Source organism: Parasteatoda tepidariorum, chromosome 8 (assembly GCF_043381705.1).
Source record: "Parasteatoda tepidariorum isolate YZ-2023 chromosome 8, CAS_Ptep_4.0, whole genome shotgun sequence".
Lineage (NCBI taxonomy): Eukaryota > Metazoa > Arthropoda > Arachnida > Araneae > Theridiidae > Parasteatoda > Parasteatoda tepidariorum.
The window spans coordinates 60,585,502-60,608,014 of record NC_092211.1 but is presented as its reverse complement, the minus strand read 5'-3'; the positions used below and the strand labels follow the sequence as shown (position 1 = coordinate 60,608,014).

General features: G+C 29.6%; 2 protein-coding genes and 1 long non-coding RNA gene across 3 annotated transcripts in view; 2 read left to right on the top strand and 1 right to left on the bottom strand.

The window, feature by feature from the left end:
* Positions 1-2,649, bottom strand: part of LOC139426201 (uncharacterized) — a 24,151-nt gene extending 21,502 nt beyond the window's left edge. Inside the window, exon 1 of the long non-coding RNA XR_011637402.1 lies at positions 2,308-2,649. This is a non-coding gene — a long non-coding RNA (uncharacterized lncRNA). The remainder of the gene's footprint in view (positions 1-2,307) is intronic.
* The window catches only part of LOC107439657 (arrestin domain-containing protein 2), a 218,092-nt gene extending 212,179 nt beyond the window's left edge, over positions 1-5,913 (top strand). The window contains exons 9-10 of the transcript XR_011637401.1: positions 214-722; positions 2,645-5,913. The gene's annotated coding sequence lies outside the window, so the exon portion shown is untranslated. The remainder of the gene's footprint in view (positions 1-213; positions 723-2,644) is intronic.
* A 7,620-nt stretch (positions 5,914-13,533) lies between these two features.
* LOC107439660 (growth arrest and DNA damage-inducible proteins-interacting protein CRIF) lies at positions 13,534-14,646 on the top strand. Its single transcript, XM_016052330.4, has one exon. The coding sequence runs from the start codon at positions 13,756-13,758 to the stop codon at positions 14,548-14,550; it is 795 nt and encodes a 264-aa protein (XP_015907816.1). The 5' UTR covers positions 13,534-13,755; the 3' UTR covers positions 14,551-14,646.
* Positions 14,647-22,513: the final 7,867 nt, after the last annotated feature.

Genomic DNA, 22,513 nt, shown 5'->3' with positions numbered 1-22,513 from the left:
CAGTGGCTTTCAACCACTCATTGCAAAGTGAAGTCAATGCGCCATTTTCAAATTTCTGAAAAAGTTATAGTATATTAGAAAAGGATAGCCCAAAATAAACATGCATCCAGGTTACAACAGTATTTGAACCCACTATCTCTACTCTTCAGTGCATTTTGTTGTTTCCCATCTAAAACAGCTGTGCTGTTTTTTTATTTTATTTCATTTATTCAGATGCATGTGCAGGCCTGCGTATTTAAGACAAAGCCTATGGGACCTGTCTAATTGAAGAAAGGATAGCATGAAGACACATCTAGGGTTTCTACAGGTTTCGAACCCGCTACCTACACACTTCAGAGCGTTTGAGGGCTTTCCGGGTATTGACATCTGATCCTTTTCTTACCCCTAGTCCTTTTGTCTGTATCGGAAAAAAAATTGAAATAAATAAATAAGTTTTCAGAGCATGCCAGCGCACAGCGACAAAAGAAAGTTTTGTTAATCTTTTAACTTGGTAACTGTTAGTCCTGTTTTGACACACAAGCAGCCATATGTATGTGTAACAATAAAAATTTTTAAAAAGAATCATATTTTTGATCATTTTTAATTTTTAAATTCGCAATTTAAGTTAAAATCATCGATTGTTAAACTACTATGGTGCCTGAAAGGAGAAAGATCTTTGTCTGATGGACTTTAGAACATGCATTCTTTTCGATTTAATCATCAGTTTTTCTTCGATTTTGGAGGTAGGATCGAATTATTTCTTCTATTTTTTTTACATTGGAATCACTGATATTTAATTTAGAATGCTCAAATTGTTCGTTACAGGCTTTTTTTAATTGATTTAACAAGTGTGTAGTTATTCAAAAGTAATTCATCTTGTCAATACAAGGGAAATAAATTTGTGATATACTTATCTTAGAATCTAAAAAATTCGATATATGATGATAGGAGTTTCGCATTTTATTTGAAAATTTATTTTAAAAAAAACTTCGAATTCCTCGAAAAAGTCAACGTTATAAACATTTTAATAAGATGGAACTTAAAACTACTGTGTCCTTGTTTGATTAGATAGGGTGTTCCGTATGTACAGACCTTAATAAAAATTTTAAAATACTGTCTAAAAGAAAATGTCTAATCATACACATTAGAAGTCACAAATTAACATTTAATCAAGCAAAATTACTATCGAAATCTAGCGAATCACAACTGAAGAAGGCAGGACTAAAAGGCTGCTGGAAAAAGCTGAAAAAAATTAATTCGAAGCACCAGAAAGATTTATCCAGCAATACAATAGGTTATAATGTTCTTAATCATGCTTTCTATAACAGTGATTTGTTACATTTTCAGTTGAAATTCAAAAGTATATTGGCTTTACTGTATAATACATTGAATACAGCAATGTGACGGTATAGTACCTTTAAATACAACGAACCATGGTTTTCAAAAATTAACAATAATTAAAAAAAATTCTTCAATAAAATTCGCAGTATCTGTACAAAGTTTTGAAATTTTTTACTCTTTGTAAATTTTCTTTTGAAAATTTAAATAGTTTTCTTCATTGTTTTTTTTATATCGTCACATAAAAATATCACTAGAATCCACAGAGCTTAACTACTAGTTTTTATTAAATTATTAATTAATTTCTGAAACGCAATGCTTCTTCAGTCTAAATTGAAAATTAAAAAATGTATTGTAATAAAAAAAACGCTTTAAAAACAATTAGATTATATTACTATTTCGATATTAAATGTTCCTACAGTATTTAGTCAAAATTATTTAAATTAAAAGGCAGAATAACTTTGTAAGATAAGAAAAAGTTCAATAACACTGGCACTGATAGATTTTTGTAATTTATTATTATATTAATTTTATCTAAAACGAAAAAACAAATTACGATTTTTTTTTAAACTTATTAAATATGACTACTTAGATTAGAAGAGTGAAACATACCATCTTCACAGTAAAAAAAAAAGCATATAAACCATTAAAGTTTAAATTTATACATTCGAATAAATTAAGTCATTATATGTCACACTAGATTTTTTGGAAAAAAAAAGTTTATTTACATTTGCACAAGTAATTTGTTGAAATCTTAAAAACAAGGAACAAATTTTGTAAATAAGACAAAACTTATTACTTAAATTAAAGAGCCTCATTTGAATTAATGCTTTTACACTTTGTTCAAAAATTAAAAGCTTTTTTTTTCATGCTATAAAAGTATTCCCCATCATGAAATATGCGTAGTTTTCAGAAAATACATGACATAATGCAATATGAAAAATAAAATGCTTAAGATTATATCAGGAGAGGTAAAAAACATGCACTTACGATAGGAATGCATCTAATTACGATAGGAATATATTATTTATTTCATTTTCATTCCATTTTCGATGAAATAAATTATTTCATCACAAAGTAACATTTAAAACTGTGGTTTTTAAGATAAATGAGGAGGAAACATATTTTCAAGTTAACTAAAAAAAAATAATAAAGCTTTAAAAATGATCAATTGTACTAGTTTATTTTATTCCTAATTCTCATGTCAAACTCATCTGTTATCGCATCGTTCGTAAAATGAAAACAAATGCGGTGAAAGTGCCAAATTTCTATACTATAATTATTTTTCTGGATGATTCAGAACTAATGTTCAAAAATTTACACGTAGGTTGGAAACATCATAACAAGCAAGAATCGTGAACGCCATGCAAACGAGTTACATGCCAACAAACCATTCATTCGAAATTCCTTCTCGAACATTATCAGTCGTGCCGTCATCACATCGTTGCGAAGTGTGTCTTCAAGTACGTTTGTTTGCGACAATATATCCCAGTATGATTCTCACTTGATATCAAGTACCTGATAAACATGCAGATTTTTAAACAATAGTTTCGTGTATATTATTTGGATATTATAACACAATACCCAAAGCATGGCAGTTATTTAATTTTACTTAAAAGAACCCATTGTATGGCCGTCTCGTCTGCATTGTGCTTGCGACCGTTAGGATTGTTGGTTGTAATCATGCCCCGGATGCTGATTTACAATCCAGTGGCTTTCAACCACTCGTACAATTTTTTTTTTGTGGGGAGATTTTTGCAGTTGTCGCAATTATAATGAAAGCTTTTATTTCTTTTAAAATTTGTTACCCCAACTAAAAAGTCAAGAATCAAGTTTTTTTTAACTTTATTTTCAAAAAAAAATGCTAAACCGGATAGTGGGTTGTTAAATGCCGCTGAATTGGAAAATCGCGCCTCGCACCTTACATATAAAAATTTTGAAAAATAGTTCTGAATGACCCTGTGTATTACTTGTATATTACGCTATTTATTGTATGTTATTTGTATATTATTTGAGTATTTTTAACACAATACCCATAACATGTCAATTGTTTCGTTTTACGAAAAAGAACACATAAATATGTTCGTTCAGTACATTAATTTAACTATATTGTATTTATTATGATAGTAAATTGTAATTTTTCACAGTATTTTGTTTAAACTAATATTGTAACGTGCAAAAGTAATGAAGTTTCTATTAGATTTGTCAGAAGTATTTTCGTTTCTTCTAGTTTTTTTTTTTTTCTTCGAGTGCCTAACAATAAATTTTGTAACATCTTTGGCAGCTTAAGTAGCAGAAAAATATAAAACTTTTTATCTTTATAACCATCATATTATGGATCATTGGCTTAAGCATCATCATCATTTCATTTGTTGAAACATGTAAATAATAATGTATCATCATTACATCTTTTCATTTAAATTTATCTGTCATCTGATGATGTTGTCATAATTGAGAAATACATACCTGGAAAAAAAAATTATTTAGTTACTATTATTCTATGCAAAAGAAACAAGATCAGGAATTAAATGTTTTCCCTAAAAATTAATCCGTAATTATACGCTGTTAGGATTTTCATTCTAAAATTATTGTAAAATTACCGACAGCAGTCAGTCCATCCAATTAATCATAAGTTTACGATAAGAAACATTTTTTACCTTTATGGTTTTGAAACCGCTTACAATTAATTAGTACGGTTAAAAAACCATGAATACAAAACTACACGTTTTTTTTAACCATTTACAACTAGCATGGTTCCAAAACTGTAGAAAGGATATTTAACTGGACAAAGGAGTTAGACTTTTCGTTGGGTAATGGACATTGGAGAATGCAGGTCAGTGGAAACTCATGTGTTGAAGATAATGGAGGAAATATTGTAGTGTCAACACTGGGATTCGAACCCCGGTTCTGTCTGTCATCAGTCTAGCAGATTTGCCAGCAGGGCTATAATATGCACGCAAATGCAAGGATCTAAGTGGCTTCATCAGGTGAGCTTAGTTGGTGCCATAAAATTCTGGTTGTTTAACCGTATTAGACGAAAGTAGTTAATGAGCGATTTTTCTCACAGTTAACAGTTTGATTACCATCTTATTTATGGTTATTTGACTGCTTTGTTCGAATACAGTAAAATAACAATTAAATAAATTGTTATTTAACTATTTTGTAAGAGAAATTTCTAACAGTGTAGTTACCATTCAAATTTGGCTCGCGGAAATTACCAACGCATTTTTGGAAAATTTATTTGATTTATTTAAGCTGATTGTAAACCTTTTTAACCACTTTAAGCCTTGAAAAGCTTTTTGTAATTCTATTTTATCCACAACCCTCAGCCTCAACCGTTTTTTATCTTTTGATTTACCTATCATATTTACGAAACACAATTTTTTTGTAAGATTTGGATCATGAATATTTATTATTAATATTTAAAAGGGAAAAAAAAGCTAAATTCAAATTACATTATGCTCCAGATCAATCTGATTATTGTGATTTTTGGTCAATGCTCCAATAGGTTAGAGTTTCCGAATTTGATGACCAAAAACTGATTATTTCAGATTTCAAATTGGTTTACAAGCTTATTTTTGAAGGCTCTATGAAATAACCTTAATTTTTTTTCTATTTTTAGCTAGCGCCCCATATTTTAATCATGAAAATGGTGCAAAAGACCAGTATAAGGAAAAGCCATAGATTTTTTTTTAAAAATAAATCGCGTTTGTAATGTAATTTTTAGCGTTTGAAAAGTTACTCCTCTACTACATTGTTTGCACTTATAAATAATACAAAAATTGTGTATAAATCATCGATATCGCATCATTGTGGGAAATCTCACCAAATTGTCATCTTTTCAAAAAAGTTTTAAAACTGACAAGTGCTTTAAATATTTAAAAAATTGTTTAAGTCCAGACAGTTTTTTTCTCCAAAATAATATATTTAGTTTAAAATTAAAGCTTTGCATTAAGTTTAAGGCACTTAACCTGTTGTTGCATTTTCAATTTTCCTTGAAGAATGCTTCGAAAATAATTCTAATATAATATACTTATATATATATTACGAAAACAATTATAAAAAAGAAGATTGTGTAATATCAGGTAGACTAGGTTGAATTTCATTACACCTTTTGCATAGAATAATATAGCAACTAGAGAATTACTGATATATTTTAAGACAAATCCTATATTTTCTCAGGATTCCTCGGTTGTGTTACATATTTATTACATTTATTTTATAATTTTTCTGTGTCAAAGAAGCCTCGGCCATAGAACTATACATGCAAATCATCTCTACTAAACAAAGTGGCGCCAAGTGAAATTGTACTTTCTAATAGACATCGAAAAGATACCGTTATTGGACGGGCAATTTCAAGTACTTTTTGTACTGGCCCATGGCGCATCAAAGTATTTATACGTTAACTGGCATGCTCTCTCTCCCGCTAAAGCTACATGGAGCAAACACTATTTGAAGTCATACATAGAACTGGACTACAAATACCCATGGCATGATATGGCATATATGTATGTTTAACAAGGTTCAAGACTTGTTTAATAAGTGCTGTTTTGTTCAATTTTCTGAAAGCATGTAATTAAAGAGAATTTTATTGTCTTTGTTGTTTATATTCACGAATCCTAATTATTCCTTTAAAATGAAAAAGAATCCTACCCTCCATGTTATCCTAAGGTGAATTAAACATACCCGATTCCTTGTTTTTTATTAATCCTAGAATAATTATAAAATGGCGCCAAAATTACGTGTGACGTAAGTTAAGATTTTACAGTAACTTATCAATGTTTTTAAATATTTTGTGATTTATTTTTACATTGATATGTGCCCTAATGAAGTTAATTGATTACTAAATCTTAAATTTTATGGGTGTGAGTAGTTTTAGAAATTTTCTAACGTTCTAAGTTTCTCTAACTGAAGAATTCTAAAAATGCTTAAAAACTTAAATTTGAAATTTGGTAACTAGTTTCAATGGTACACATTTCGATGAATAAAAAGAATAAAATAATATTCGAACATATTAATTATTTTACTAATAAATAAAGAAATTGGATTCATTCGATTTTCTATGTGATAACATTTAAACATGTTCAATTCTGAACATGATAACATTTAAGCTGGGCCAATTCTGAAAAAAGAAGCACTAGGGTATATGACCATTAATTATCTCATACAATAACAATTTAGGAATGTTTCATGAACTTATAACAATAAAAACGAGCTCTTAATTGTATATAGTGTTGCATTTTTACTAACCCTAAATTGTCTTCTATCTGTTTCCTTCTTTTTGCCAACACTATATAATTAATTTTCTTTTTAACTTAAATCCTGTGTAAATTTTGGGACACCCGTTATAATACAAAACTCTAAGACGAATGAAACTTAATTGCTATATTAAGATTGAAACGAAATGAACTTTCAGATATTTATTTTTTCTTTCGCCTAATTTTTGTAAATTTACTTAATATTCGAATTTGCACATCTTACCTGGTTTTCAAAATTTATATTTTGTTAATGAAGCCCGTAAATTTTCAATTGTGTTTCTTTTTTCTTTGTAAGTTACGTTTTGCAAACCAAAATATATATGGATCCAGAAGCACTCACAACAAGTTGTGTAAAATATCTTTGTTCAGACTATTTCTTGGATGAAAAATATTTTTAAAATTTTCATGGACGCAAACATTTATTTCATTTTAATGTTGCACTGTAACGCAGATTTCTATAAACATCTTGTACATCAAAATGAATTGGGCAGGAAAATATTTCAAACACTTTATCATACTTTGCAAACTCTGAAGGATCAGTCTGCGTAGGGACCGAGGGTGTGCGGTATTGGTTCTCGCTAAACTGTGCTACCGTAAAGTGCTCGCGTGCAGGTCGTTGGGCTCAGGAATGTTTCCCAGACTGCCGCCAATAGCCCATTGTGCAGCTCTAGTGTGACGTAAATAAATTACAGCAGCAAACTCTGAAAAACTGTTATCTTTTGTGGCTTACGTGTTCTTTTTCTCCCCAACTTTGAACAGCAAACCAAATTTTGGTTTGCGACTATTAATATTCTATCCTTAGCTTTCAAAAATTTGTACTCAGCCCAGAAGACAGGGGAACTTCTGAATCAGAAATTGAGACAAATTAACCTTTGTGGAGGAGTTTTCTTTATTGAACCAACCAGCATTTGCGATGGAGAAGAAAACCACGAAAACCTGCCATGGTTAGCCCAACAGCAAGGGCGTTCTAACCCATGATTCGCCTACCATTGATTATATTTTACGTCATCACCGTGGCTGGTGTGAGCCGGAGCAAGCCACTAGAATTCGAACCAGAGTCACCTCATTGGCGGGCGTGCTCTCTATCCTGAGCCACTTCAGTTCGGCTTCGTGTTTGAGCAATGACACGGTGGTTTAGCTTTACTCTTTTTTGCTCGAAGGCAAAAACTTGACACCAAAAAACAAAAAAATTTATACTGCCCGACTAACCCGTTGTGCCCCACGTGTCCAAACGTATTGTCTTAATTGTTGGTTGTATGATATTAAATCTCGAGATGCTTGAAATCCTACTAATTAAAAAAGACGAATCAATTGATCACCCATGACGGTTAGTAGTGGTGTGTAACTATGCTATTGGCGGAAAAAAAGTAATTTGATTGTGAAATCGTTACTCATTAGTGATTAGAATAAAACAATAAAAATCCATTCAGAGATATACTATAAACTATCAAAAATCACTTACATTCATAACAGAGAATATTTTAACTTAACTTTTTTGAATTTCAGAATGGTAAAGTATGGAAAAAAATAAACGAAACACCTTGAATAACTTTCGATCGGATTTGCACGTACTAGGACTTCACGTACTTTAATGGTTCTTAATGGTTTGAAAGGATGACGTCAATTATGCTAATTAGTCACTGCAGACAATATTTTAAATTATGAAACGTATATTTAAGTCTATATTTTAAGTCAGAAACACAAACGTATTTTTCTGATTAAGCTTACTTTTTTTGTGACGGATTATGATTTCTGACATTCAAAAAAAAATTACTTATGTAAAATTGGATTTCTCGGGAACTTTCCGACAAGTTTCATTCAAACTTAGCACTTTGCCATAGAAAATTACATTCTTTAAAATTATGTAAAATTTCATGTAGCTTGGTATGAAAATGTTTTTCGATAAATCAATAATAAATAATTATTAAAAATTATTTTTTTTCACGGAATAATCTTTGGATAAACGAATTTCATAATTTCTTGCAAAAATTTTTANGGGGGGGGGGCACTGGACGGAATGAGAAAAATCCTTCATTTGGTTTTTGAGATATTAAAAAAAAAATTACACTTCACTAAGCAATAGGCAACAAACCGTGTTTAAATCAGACTTACCAAGTTAAAAGATTGCGCGTTATAAGATTATCTTACCGAGTTGTGAGATAAAGATTTGTAAAGATCCATACGTCAATATGTTGTTCTCGCAGACAAAGTTGCTTTTTTGAATAGAATTTTTCAATGTTCTAACAATTTGAAAAAGTTCATTAAGCACCAGTTTTGATTTTATTGTTATTAAAAAAAATTTTAGCTGCACTTTGATGTGTCAGGTTTAATTCTAAATGCATTTGATTAACTCAATATCTTAATTTAATCTTTTTTAATAATTGATTAAGCATAATTAAAGCATGCTTTTTGAAAAAATATTTAGCGACAAAATAAAAATTTGATGCCTAGTTACGTTATATTTTTATACGGTTACCATTACCACTTAAATTTATTTAAATGCCGATTAACAAGGTATTAGGGTAAAAATTTGATTGAAAAAAATTAAAATTTGTTTGTAAGGGGCTTTTTAATTACCAACAATTAAAACCATGCTTTTAGCTATAACTTTGAAGCTAACTAATATTTTTTTCAAACCTTTGTTCACTGACTTCTACTAATTCTACCAGCATTTTGTTAAAATTTGAAAATGATTTAATAAAAAGTGTACTTTTTTGCGTCCTGTGTCCCCTTAAAGTAAAGATAACATTAATGGGTCCCAAACTTTTGATTACTCTCTTGACCAAATCAAGGAGGTCGCGTTTCCCAGATTGTGGCTATCACCTATATTTTGGGGATTAGATACCCAAATCCGTTAAAAAAAATGTATATTTAATTAGAGAAAGTACGTTTTGTGTGATTTCATAATTTAAAGTATCATATGCACTAATTAATTTGATTGTTTGAAGATACCCCTTCAGACAATTAATAAGATTGAGTCCTAGTGCGTGAAAATCTATTCTTCAGATCAAACGTTTTTCAGGAAGTTACTTTATTTTTTTACGCACTACAATGAATTCAGTATAAAAGTCAGCTGCTAAATAAGATGATAGGTTTAAAAATCGCGATTTTTGTATAATTTAATTTGTAACTTTCATCAATTATGTAATTGGTAAATGTAATTCTGTAATATTGTTTGTAATTGTTAATTTTACTTTAGTTTGTTTTGTATGCACTAACCTTTCCCTTTCAGAAGCCCCGACAGGAGTCTTAATAGGTCTGTAGGGTTGTAGGATTGGGCACTAGGTGCGCAGGACTGCAAACGCGTCTTCTGGGTGACGGCTGCGTGTTTTCCGCGTCCAACGGGCCTGCGTCTTGACGACCTCCGGAAGTGCAGGGGATGTTGAATGACGCAGTGGCCGCGAAATTCGGCTGGCTACCTGCGGTGACCAAACTAGTAAACAGAGCCGCTCTAATGTGTATATCACGAATTGTGTGCCTTTTCTAAAAATTTCAAGCAAAGTTATTATTTTAGCCAGTAAAAGAAATTTAAAGTTAATCGAACCTATTAACCCGGAGGTCAGGGGTTCAATCCCTTGCTTTGACACGGGAACATTTATTTCACACTATCTCTTAAAGCATATTTAAGCTCATAATTCCAGTATTAAGCACTTATGTTGTATTTATTTTCTTATTTTTAATGCGAATGTATTTAAATTGATAATTTTAAAAAATTTAATTTAAGTTTTTATAAAAATTATAAAATATCTTTCAATTAAGCATTTTTAAACCTATATTATTTAGAACTTTGATGTCTTTTAATTTTGTATAAACAACTGCTGTTTTTTTTTTTAATTTGATAAAATGAAAAATAATTGAACGAAATAGTTTTAATAAAATTCAATAATGACGTTTTCTAGTAAAATATCCCAATGGTAACTTTTTGTGGCTAGACATTTCATTCATCTTGCCTTTATTTTATTTCTTAATATTTTAATCTAAGAAATGGAGTTTTCATTAAGCATTCTGTTAGTTTAAGTTTTTTTCTTGTAATTCGTTTCAATATTTTACTTAAATTAAAATATAATCTATCACAGTTTAATGCGAACTCTAATTTAACGATGGAATTGAAATTAAAATATTTAAAACATGGATGCAAAGATGATTTATTTTTAAATATATTTTTGTTTTTTAAGAAATTCAAATATAAACTTTTATTTCATATTTTGTAAAATAATAATAATAAAAATACATTTCATATTATATTGTTTATTATGCTCATTTTTACAATAAAAACTCTTTAAAAACCGGAGACCTCTTTTATTGTTCTGCTAAATTTCTACAAGATGGCGCAATTCTTGTGAACAGTCTTCAAATTTCAGTAGTCGGCATCAAAAANATGAAATACGGCAGATTTGAGCTCAGAAATTATCTAGTTTATTTCTTTTATTGAAAACAAAATTATCCGTTTGAAAACATCGCCTATCAGAATAACATGTAGTAAGCAGCTGCGAACTTTTTAACCGGAACTAGAGTAGGTCCCGAGCTCGAGATTGTTATTGTTTACATTTCTATTGAAAACACCATCCATTCGTGATCGCAACGTTCAAATGCTCTATCTGGGGAGTATTAACCCTCCCTCCACCCCTCTCCTCCTCTTCTCAGTTGTAAATGAATGTTAACTGTGATATTTTACCCTTTCTTAATTTTTTAATATTTAATTGTGAAAAATATTTTTTTTTAAATTTCCATAATGCTTTTTTTTAGAACTATGTTCAATGTAGTTTTCAGTTCCACATAGTTTCCTTCCTTAAACGTTTTTAATCTATTTGAAAATCAAGACAGAATTTAACGTTCTTCCTCCTAATGGTGTAACTGCGAAGTGCTGCCAGAGGTAGAGTGTTCTGCTCATGGATCCTGGTTCTGCTCTACGCCACCTACAGCCCATTTCGATCGCCAATCTTTCTCGTACCGTGAACTTTCACTAACCGAAAAAAAGTATAATTGCAAATATTTCGACAACTCTTTTAAATATTTACTATAAATTATTTTATTTTCTGTTTGAAGATTTAACATAGAATAACTTCTTTTCACCATAAAGGTTTACAACTTCTAGTGTTTAAAAAAATGTCTGATCTCTTTATTATTATTATTACTATTATTATTCTGCTCCATTCCTCTCTTTCTTTTCAAAAAAATGCTAACTTAATGATTAGTGAGTTGCATAAAAAGTAATAATCTTTAAAGTGAAAACAAGAAACTTTTAGATTTCTAAACTATCACTAGATGGCAGCAACAGTTGACTCGGCTCTTTTCTTTCAAACTAACATTCATCTTCAAACCCCAACTATAGTTAACTACATACTATAGTTATAACTCCCAACTACAGTTATAATTCCCTGTAAACACCTTAATTAAAAATACGTAGCATCATAAATATGCAATTCACTCATCATTTTAATTGTTTTACTTTTTTGTGAGAAAGATTAAAAAAATAGAATATTAAAAAAAAAAAGTTTCAATATTTTTTACAAATTAGAAAGATTAAAATAAATCCGTTTTGATAAACAGAAGTTACTCTCTGTTAAATCTTCAAACATAAGAAAAGGTACCTAGGGTAACTACTTAAAACCTTTGTCGGAATATTTATAACTACATATTTTCCAGAAGTTATTATAATTGCACGCCAAAAATCCTTTTTTTATTTAAATTTAAATTTGCTTTTTATAAAAAAAATAGATTTATGCTTAGCAAAAAAAGTTTTACTTACTCTTCTACTTTTGATTATAAGCCTGCATTATTCGAAAAACATAAAGTATAAGATATGAAATAAAATTTTGATTTTACAAAAATTTAAAAAAGCAAAAATAGTTAACAACTAATTATTTTTGCATCATTTTTTTAAATACCTCAATCTCCGTTTTATCGTCCCATTAAAAATCACATTTAAAGCGAGTTTTACATTATTAAGAGATTCCATGGTCAAAAAATATATAAAATAAAAACATGATAGTTAGAGTATGAAATCGCAATATATTACCATTAGGGAGTTCTATTTGAATAAATCATTTTTAAATTTTATAAATCAATTTTTATTGATTTTTTTCTGATTTTTTAAAATTTATAAAATAAAGAATAACTTATGAAAATGCAAAAATACATCATAAGTACTAAATATAGATTAAAAAGTGCTTCATTTAAAAATATTTCGCTTATCTTCAATTTAAATTAAAAGTACTTTTTCAAATAAATAGCTAAATACAAATTGCAATAAAAAAATTTAAATAAATAAATATAAAATAAGTGTTTAATGCATGAATTATAAGTTTGAAGTATGATTTAAAAGAGCGTACGAAATAAATGTTCCCGTCTCACCACTGAGGGGTCCCACAGTGGACTGATCGTTAAGACACGGTTCCCAGCAGATCACCGAAGTCAAGCATCACTGGATGCGGTTAGTCAGTGGGTGGGTGACCACTTATATCACTCTGCGTAGGAACCGAGGGTGTGCGGTATTGGTCCTCGTTAAACTGTGCTACGGTAAAGTGCTTGACTTCGCTCTCAGATCGTCGGACTACCGAAGCAGGGGTGCCATCCCCTCCGCAGAGGATCAAAATTGCGTTGGCATGTCTTCCGATCATCCTCCAGGATATTTCACAGACAGTCGCCAATAGCCCATGGTGCTGCTCTAGTGCGACGTAAATGAACTAGAACTGCAACAACTGACCACTGAGGGTCGAACAACTGACATCCAGATCAGGAGGTTCGATTTTAATTAGCTTTGAATTCCTTGTACTATCTGAAAAAAATACTTTATATGGTATTTTTAGAAAAGGCATACTACTCGTAACTTACGCATTTAAATATTCACCTCAAATATTATTTACTTAATTTTTAAATGAAGATATTAGGCAGTACAAGTCTAATTGCTACGTTAAGAATATGAAAATTCCGCGAAAACTCAGCCTGCTCCTACCATTAGCGCCACCACTGGAGGAGTGTAGCAATGGCGCATCACGTTTTGGAACTATTTTGGCGTGAGTAGTTTGCTGCTCTCAACCAGTCTATTTTATTTCATCAATCAAACAATTTTTTTGATATATTGATATTTAACCCGACTGTGTTTACCTTTTGTTTTGAAGGTATAAAAAAAAAACTTTAAATACTGTGTTTTGCCCAAATTGTTTTAATTAATTGAACTATGAATTATTTGAAATTGCACTCCGTTCCTGCTTCTAAAATTTTTATCAGAAATACCTTGAAAATATATATATCTGAACCTTTTCAACAAGAATTTCATTCTTCAACATCAAAATTCGACGAATCCACATCCAAAGAAAAAGCTCCCGAAGACATTCGTGTTCTGGATGTGTTGGATGATTTGAAAGAACCAGAATTAACTGAAGAAGAGATACTGCAGAAACGTTTTAAATCTCGCCTCCCTGAAAGAATACATAAAATGTTCATTCAGAAACAATCTCTTCCCTTAGAAAACAAATCTGATTTTCAGATGTATCGACTACGTTCGCAATGGGCCAAATTTGGTAGCCAAACTAATATAAATCCCGGCATATGCTGGCCAACAAGAAAGCAAATAATGGAGACCATTGACTACGACAAAACTTTTGAACCATCCCTTCAAGAACGTTTGCGAAGAGTGAATGAAGAACGTATGGCAAAAGAGAAAGAAAAGCAGGAATATGAAGCGGAAGTTGATCAAAACATGGCCAATTTAGACAAATGGATTGCAGAATATCATGGCAGAATTGCTAAACAAGAAGAGAAGGTACGTCAGTTGAGGGATAAGAGGGAAAAACTTGTTGAAGAAATAAGTGAGTATCTAGGATACGAAATTGATCCTAAAGATCCAAGATTTAAAGAAGCTGTTGAACAAAGAGATAAAGCGAAGAAGAAAGAGATGAAAGCACAGAAACAAAAAGAAAGCTATGATAAAATGCTTGAGAAATTAAAAAAGATTGCTCAGCAAAAAACATGAATGTTATGAAATTATTTAATGTAACACATGCTTGTTCGAAATGTTGAAAAAAAACTTTTCCCGATTTTACTACGATTAAATCATTGTTTCATGCTAGATTCATTTTTTTAATTTCAAATATTAACGACTAATGTCAATAAATTTACAAGATGGGTGGAATCTAGAGATTGTGTCTCCAATTCCAGGAAATGAGTAATATTAGTTTTGAATTATGATTTTAAATAAGGTGACATTCCCATATATCTATCCCTGTTCGTGTATATGAAGTTGACCTGTGCAACTGCTTAGTTTTTGTATTAGCATTAAAGTAAATATATATATATACATAATGAAACGTTACAAATTTTACACTTCAAATTTTAATTACATTTTGAGATTACCTAAATGTTGCCTTAAAATAATTTTAATTTTCCATTTTGTGATAAGAATGTGTGTGATTATGCCATATTAAATTCAATTTGAGTATAAAAGATGTTTAATACAAAATGTATATATTAATAACTGAATAAGTTTTTAATATTAAGGCAAAAGTCCTGCATCTTGGCTTTAATCTAAAGATTATAATAATTCTCCCTGTGTTAGAATCGTGGCGACATTGTCGTAGAACGTTACAAAGTTCTTTCAGAAAGAAAAAAATTAGGTTTTCTTTTCTGCTTAAATTTACACGTAAAATTTGAATTTCTCATTTAAATAATCCCATTTTCTCACGTTCAATTTACGCCCGTGGTATCGTATATCCATATAGTGTTTCCATTGTATTTTCTGCAGTTATTGAATTTCATGCGGTTTTTAATTATTCCGACATATTTCAGGCGATATAGGAAATTCGAATCGAGTATTTACTTTTTAAGGCAACAATTCTGTCTTTTTTTTGGGGGGGGGGCAATTATTGCTTTAGTTTTTGCTATTATTGCTACAGTTTTTAAAATCCAACATTTATTACAGATGTCAAATCTTGAAATGAAACACGCATTTGAGTAACCCTTTTAAGAGTCAGATTTACATGATTTTGTCATTCGTCTGTTTTCCGGTAACTAATGCTATGGGTTTCATTATTTTTAATTTTTTTTTAATGTAATGATGATTTACAAAATGCGATATGTAATGATTAGTGTGTTTTTATCCCAAACAAATGCCAGAATATCTCCTATAATATGAGAATAAAAAAATATTAGGAGAATAAAAATAATCATGTTTCTTTTTTTTGTAAATACAGTGTTTCTGTTACTTTAAATCAGTAACATGCATCTTTGTTATTATTGAAAGTACCTTGCCGAAAGATATTAGTGCTAGAGTTTTGTTGCAGAAAGCCCGAAAAAATTCTGCCAAAAAGGCAGTTCTATGTGGAATATCTTTCCGATAACTCCTTAATGTATGTGCTCTTAAGTTAATTCATCTATACTAAACAGGACGAACTGTGCGCACTCGATAATTCGAGAAGAGCTGTATTTTATGCTTTGGTAATTTTTACATTCAAATTTAATCAATAATCAAAATTAACAATATGGAAGCTAATAAAAAAATCATTATATATTGATATTTATCGTATACATAGGATTTATAGAAATTGTAACATTGCAAAGGCAAGTTGCAACTGTTTTGAAGGCCAAAGGGAATGAATGCGTTATTGAGTAGATGGTCATGTTTTGGCTTTTCAATGTATAATACATAGTTTCTAAACACACCTCTGTCTACATGGAAATATTTTTATTTAGTGTTTTATTAAATATAAATTGATTTAAAGTAATATAACATGCGATTCTCGCAGACAATATCTGTCATGCACCTACCATATGTTAACCATCTCTGATGTAGGCTGTTTTATATAACTGAAATTATGCTTATTAATATGTTAACTAATTAATTAAAACATTATACACACATCATATGACTCCCAAATGCAACAATTTTACCTTTTAGTGGGGAGTTAGATAAAAACCAAAAAAATCTGAAAATAGAAATCCGAAAATGTCACATGCAAAGCATATTTTAAATGACAAAAAATACCTAAAATTTGTTCAAGAGAAAAGTGTATGCTGGAAGCATATATCCATAGAATATTATCAACCTTTTAAGAAAAATATCTATGTGAGATATTTTTCTTTTAAATTGTTTGAATACGAATCTGGATGTATGATTTTTTAAGTAAGATGAATAAGAGTCCCAATGTGAAATTTTTGTGAATTACGACGTGTAGTTGTAAATAGCATGAATATAGATCACAATTTTAAATAATGTGAGTAAAGATCACAATGTTTGATTTAAAATTGTGTGAATACGAATCCCGATGTTAGACTTTAAGTTTTGTGAATGTAATTTCGAATCGCCTTTGCGTATGGTTTATCCTCGTGCGAAAAAAAAAAAAAAAAANTTTGGGGAAATTCAGAAAAAACAAACTTGAAAGGGACATAATTTTATTTTTATTAAATTGAAAAGTAGATATAACTCATTCCTGTCAATCGTAACAATCAATACATAAAAGCCCTGCAGCTATTCCATGCATAGAATTTTATTTTAATGCTCAATATATTGAGAGAATTTTCTATTGTTGCGTCCAAGCTTAATTTCTGATATTTCTACCCTTCTGAAATGGAAAAAAAAAATTTAATAATGAGCAATATAAAATTACTCATTTTTAACAATCAGTCATTTTATATTGCTTTTGTTCAAAGAAATTTTTTAGGCCACTATTTAGTTTGATGTTACGAACTCAATGAACTCGAAAAATCTTATTTACTCTTTAAATAAAGGTAATGTGGCCTACTTTTACAGTTGAACTTCATTTTCCCTCATGTATCTTCTTGTTTTACCAGTCCCTTTAAGAATGCTGTCCTGATAATGGTAATAGTGTTCCAACCTTGTTTAGATTCTTTCTGAAACTAAAAGATTCTTGCCTCTATTGTACAGAAATTTTACGGACATTAGAAAAAATGAAGTTATTTCATTTTGATAACTTCTGATACTGATAATGAAGAAATAGAGGTTTTTTCACAGTTTAGAGAAAACACCTCAAATATCACTATTTATTATATGTTTATGAAAATGTTATTATGTATGGTATGACATTGGTTGAAAAAAAAAATAGTTGCAAAGGTAAACAAGTGCTAAGTGATACCGGTGAAACTCTACGGCAACCAGTGCCGAAATTTGTAGAAGTCTTCAAAGCCTTTCAAAAAAAAATTTCTCTATTCTCACTAATTTACAGAAAAAGAATAGTTACAAATGATGAAAAATTATTGTATGGGTTTTAACGAAAGGAGTGTTTTCAAACTAAAATTTTTATGCATTTTGCTTAAATAAATGTGTTTATTACTATTTCATTTGCATTGTAAATGTTGCAGGAAATAGATATTTTTTTCATTGAAACTTTCTTATACTCAATGTAAATTTATTAATTTTGAAGTTTAATACCTCCTTATTAAACTGCTGTTTGTAGAAAATGCAACACCATGAAGGAATCATCAGAATCAAATGAAATATTATTTTAATAATGGATNACGTTGACCCGTATTCATCATATTCCCTTATCAATCGTACGCAACAAACGGTCCCTTAAAAAACTATTCATCGAAATTCTACTATATATCAATTGCAAGGTATACAGGGTTGGGTTTTTGACACGATACAAAGAAATCTGAAAAAAACCTCAGACAAGTTCCTTTTTTGTCATTGGGATCATTTTATAAGATATTAATCAGGATCAGGCACAATACTTACATGAAATATTACTACTGAAATTATGATTTGTATTTATGGCGCAACTCGGATAGTCAGAGACAGAATCCTGACTGTCCTAGTGTGCATCAAAAAGAGCTTCTTATGTTAAAAAAGAACAGTTTGAAGAAGATCATTGGTCTTCTCACTGGACACAGCACCCTCAGGAGACACCTATGCATAATGGGTGTTGTATCTTGAGGAGACTTCACGACATATACTTAGTGATTGAGAGGTCTATTCTGCTCAAAGATTTGAGCATTTAGGGTAACATTGTATTAAGGCATGGGAATTACAAGATATTCCTGTCAGGTGTTTGCTGAACTTTATTTCAGCTATAAAGCTTTGTTGTTAATCATGATTTAGGATTTGGGTAGAACAGATCTCTGGTAGATGTGCCCTGTTCTTTGGAACTGCCCAACCTCTAAGTCTAGGTTTATGATTTGTATTATGTATCATACATAAAATATATAGCCAAAATTATTGTAACTATTAATTGGTTTTTCTAAAAATATGGTACTTGTAATACTTCAAGATTAATATTTTTTTTTCAATGCCCACCTGTGTTAACATCCGTCAATTCAGGCATATATAGGGCGATTTTGTGGGTCTTTCAGGAGCACGATATTAGGTGGGCCAACGTTGCTCCCACAGTGAGGACAGAGAAGGAAAGAACATCCATGCCTTGCCCGGGATTTGAACCCAGAATCAAGATCAATATTATTTGCTATAATTTAGCAATTCAGTTTATATTGTAGATGACTATGAGTTGTTTATTGTCAATCTAAATATTGATTTTAATTCTTTAATTGATCAATTTAGGTAGAGTTTTTAGATTAAGTAAAACTAAAGTGGTTAACAATAATTGTCTAATCTCAATTTTTTTTTTTTTTTAATTAATATTTGTTATTGCTTATATTCAGGGAAGCAGGATATGTTTGACCGCACGAACAAGGCTTTGGAGGAAATTCAGGCAGCATGGGTAAATTTTTGATCTTAAACACTTCCTACAAAATTTTTTGTCAAAAAATGTGTCCCTTTGCAAAACTTTTTCTTGTTAAAAAAACGTATGTCAATTTGTGTATTTATTAGTTGCAATTCCTTCAGTTAATGATCCAGGAGTTTCTTTGTCTTCTGGATTGATTTAAAGTTACAAGACTACAGAGTTGAACATTAGTAGTCGTAAACCCAAAATTAGGTCGGCTGTTCAGTGACGGTTATAAAAAATAACATATCCTCTTTACCTATTTTTTTGGAAGTAAATTACTTTTAAATGTAATAAGCGAGTGATAAAATCTGTGGCGTAAGTCATGTGTAGGCTGTAAGGTGCTTAAACTCGGCTGATGTTAAAATTATTGGATATAAATCAATATGACTTGGTTAAAATTAGAACTAAATTGAATTTCAAAACTTGGTATCTTTGAACTTATTAAAAAAAAGGCACAATTTTTACATAAAAGCTAGTTTTAAATCATGGAATAACATCAAGTCCTGAAGAAAAGAGAAGATATTTGTAAGGAGTTTGTCCCCTTTCAAATTTGATAAAATTTGCATTTTGGCTTTTAGCCAAAATAGATTTGCTAAGTTTGCATTTTGGCTGAGAAAATTTTTTTCTTGAGTTCAAATTTTTGCACCACTGTCAGTCTCATTATGAGCATATTGAAACTGGTTCTTTTAATAGATGTAAACTTGTTAAATTTTAGTACTCTATCATTACTAATGAAATTGTGCACATAAAAAAATAGCCGTATAAAAAAATATTTTAACTTTTTCAAAAAGAAAGTCATTCATCATTTTAAGTCCATGTCAGAATTAAGGGGGGATGTCTTTGAAAAATACATGATGTTAGACTTAGATTAAAGCATTTCATGAACAACGCTTAGATTGAGTATTTCCATTAGTTGTTCTAATTATGGAGAAAGGTCATCAAATTTTCTTCTTCCTTGAGCAGTGATTACATGATAAACTAAATTATTGAGCTTAAAAATATAAATGATTATTAAGTTTTCCAATGTTTGGCTCCGCTGAAGGAATTGACATGATTAAAATTAAAATATTTTTCTTCTGATGTAGAAGAATGTTACTCTAACCCCATATTGCAGATAAAACTGCATGCAGTAGCAACAATGAAAAAAAGTTGCACAAATAAAAATATAAGATTTTCATCTCATTTTTAAAGGCTTCCCAGCAAAAAATACATGTTTAATAATCCCTTAGTTTAAATATGTATAAGTTCATATAAAACAAGAATTAACGATAAAACAATCCAATTTTGTTAAAACCTAACGGTGCTGAAACTTTCTCCTCCTTTGACCAGGCTAAAACTGGGTCTAATTGATCATAGTGAATTAAATACTTAAGCCTACAATCCACCTTATTATCCAGGCTATAACCCTTAATCTTAGAAAATATCTGTGTAGGGAATATCAGGCAATAACAAATGAGACGTGTTGGCACTATATTGGGAAAGTCCAATAATATAATACTCAATTATATACTGCTTTACCAACATATATTATGAAACTTAGGGCTTTAATGGAGTTAAATCAATAGACCTAACCTTTGAAGGTGAAAATTTTGAAGACTGCAAAGTTTAACCAAAAACAATTGGTCAACCCTCCTCCATTAACACAAAGGTTTATCCTTTCATTTTTAATTAAATGCTTATGCATATATATAGATGTATAATATAAGGCTTTTTGAAAATGCGTAATGGAAACCAGAGATCAAAAAAACTTATAAATTTTTTCATAATATACTACATTTCCTTTTAACAAACAAAAAAGATTTATTTTCTTTTTTTCAAAATCTTTATTGATTTTAAAAGTATCAAGATGTTTTATTTTATAAATTCATAAACATAAATCACATGAATACATAAAAATTGCATAAATAATACATTATGAAACACACTATGTAATTGTATATAAATTTAAATCATTACATTTATGACAAGAAACACTTATGTAGCTCACGATAAAATAACCAAATTTAAGACAGTTCATTCTCACTTGTCTAAAAAATGTTTTGGGCAAAAAAAAGCAAAATCAGAATCTCTAGAACTTAATTATTTTAGACATAAAAATAGGATTTTAAAGTGGCAATCATACTAAAATTTGATATAAGCGTTTCAAAAATCATAAGAACAGTGACATGCTTTTTTTTTTTTCCATGGCGCATGCCTTCTCATCTGTCAAAGTAATTTCATAAGTGATTTTGTTTCATAATTTTTAAACAAGGTAAAGCAATAGTAAACTTTAATTATTATCCAATAGTAGGATTACTAATTCCTTTTAGTACTTCTCTAATTAATAGAACACAGTAATAATTATGAAACTTAGAAACAATCTTTTAGTTATAATAGAAAAGTAATAAAAATTACACCGGTGAATTAAAATGGAATAACAATAGTTACAAGAATTTATGTAACCAAATAATGTTCTGTACAGATACCACAATGAAGACACAAAGTTATAGAGAATAAAATTAAGAAAATAAATTGAGTAAATAAGAAACTCTCATACTATATTCATCTGTTATTTTAGTATTGATTTGATTTCTATATGTTAATAATATAAAAGAAAAGAAAAATTAATATGGCAATTAGTTTTTCTTATACAAGGAACTGATTTTTAATGACAAAAATTTTAAAAAAGCTTTGAGTTCATGAAAATTTTTTCCTTCAACAAAATTTAGTAGTCCATAAAGTTTAATTTTTTTTTACTTATAAATTTTTATTTTAAATGCATGTTAATAAGCAAAAATAAATAATTTATTCAGAAAAAGTGCAATCCAATTGTTAAGAGAATGTTGGGGAAAAAAAGATTAATTTCTCTAATATCATAATCTTCTAGTCATTAATCCCGCCTTTACAACATAAAACTGCTCCCATTTTGTATTTTCAAAATTTTTGAGACGACCGTTTAGTTTTCCTTGTCCTTCAGCTAAACTGAGTTAAGCAGGGGCAAAAATCCAAGAATGATCCTAATAGAAATTACGAAAAAAAAATAGGTAATTTTAGTTTTGTTAACATTAATCTGATTCTTTTTCTATGTTTATTATATTCTATTAAAATATACAAGGGAATAAAAAAAATTTAGTGGTATCAATATTAAAGAAATTTCATTTCCAGGAATGCATGGACTGAAACTACTTGACATTTCCTATTTTAAATGTACTGATCATGGTTGGTAACAATTTATAGTTTTTATCAAAATTTTCTAACTTAATTCAAAACTTGAAATGCTGC

Excerpts from the sequence above, each read along its gene's own strand:
- LOC107439660 (XM_016052330.4), top strand. The coding sequence starts at position 13,756 with ATGAATTATTTGAAATTGCACTCCGTTCCTGCTTCTAAAATTTTTATC.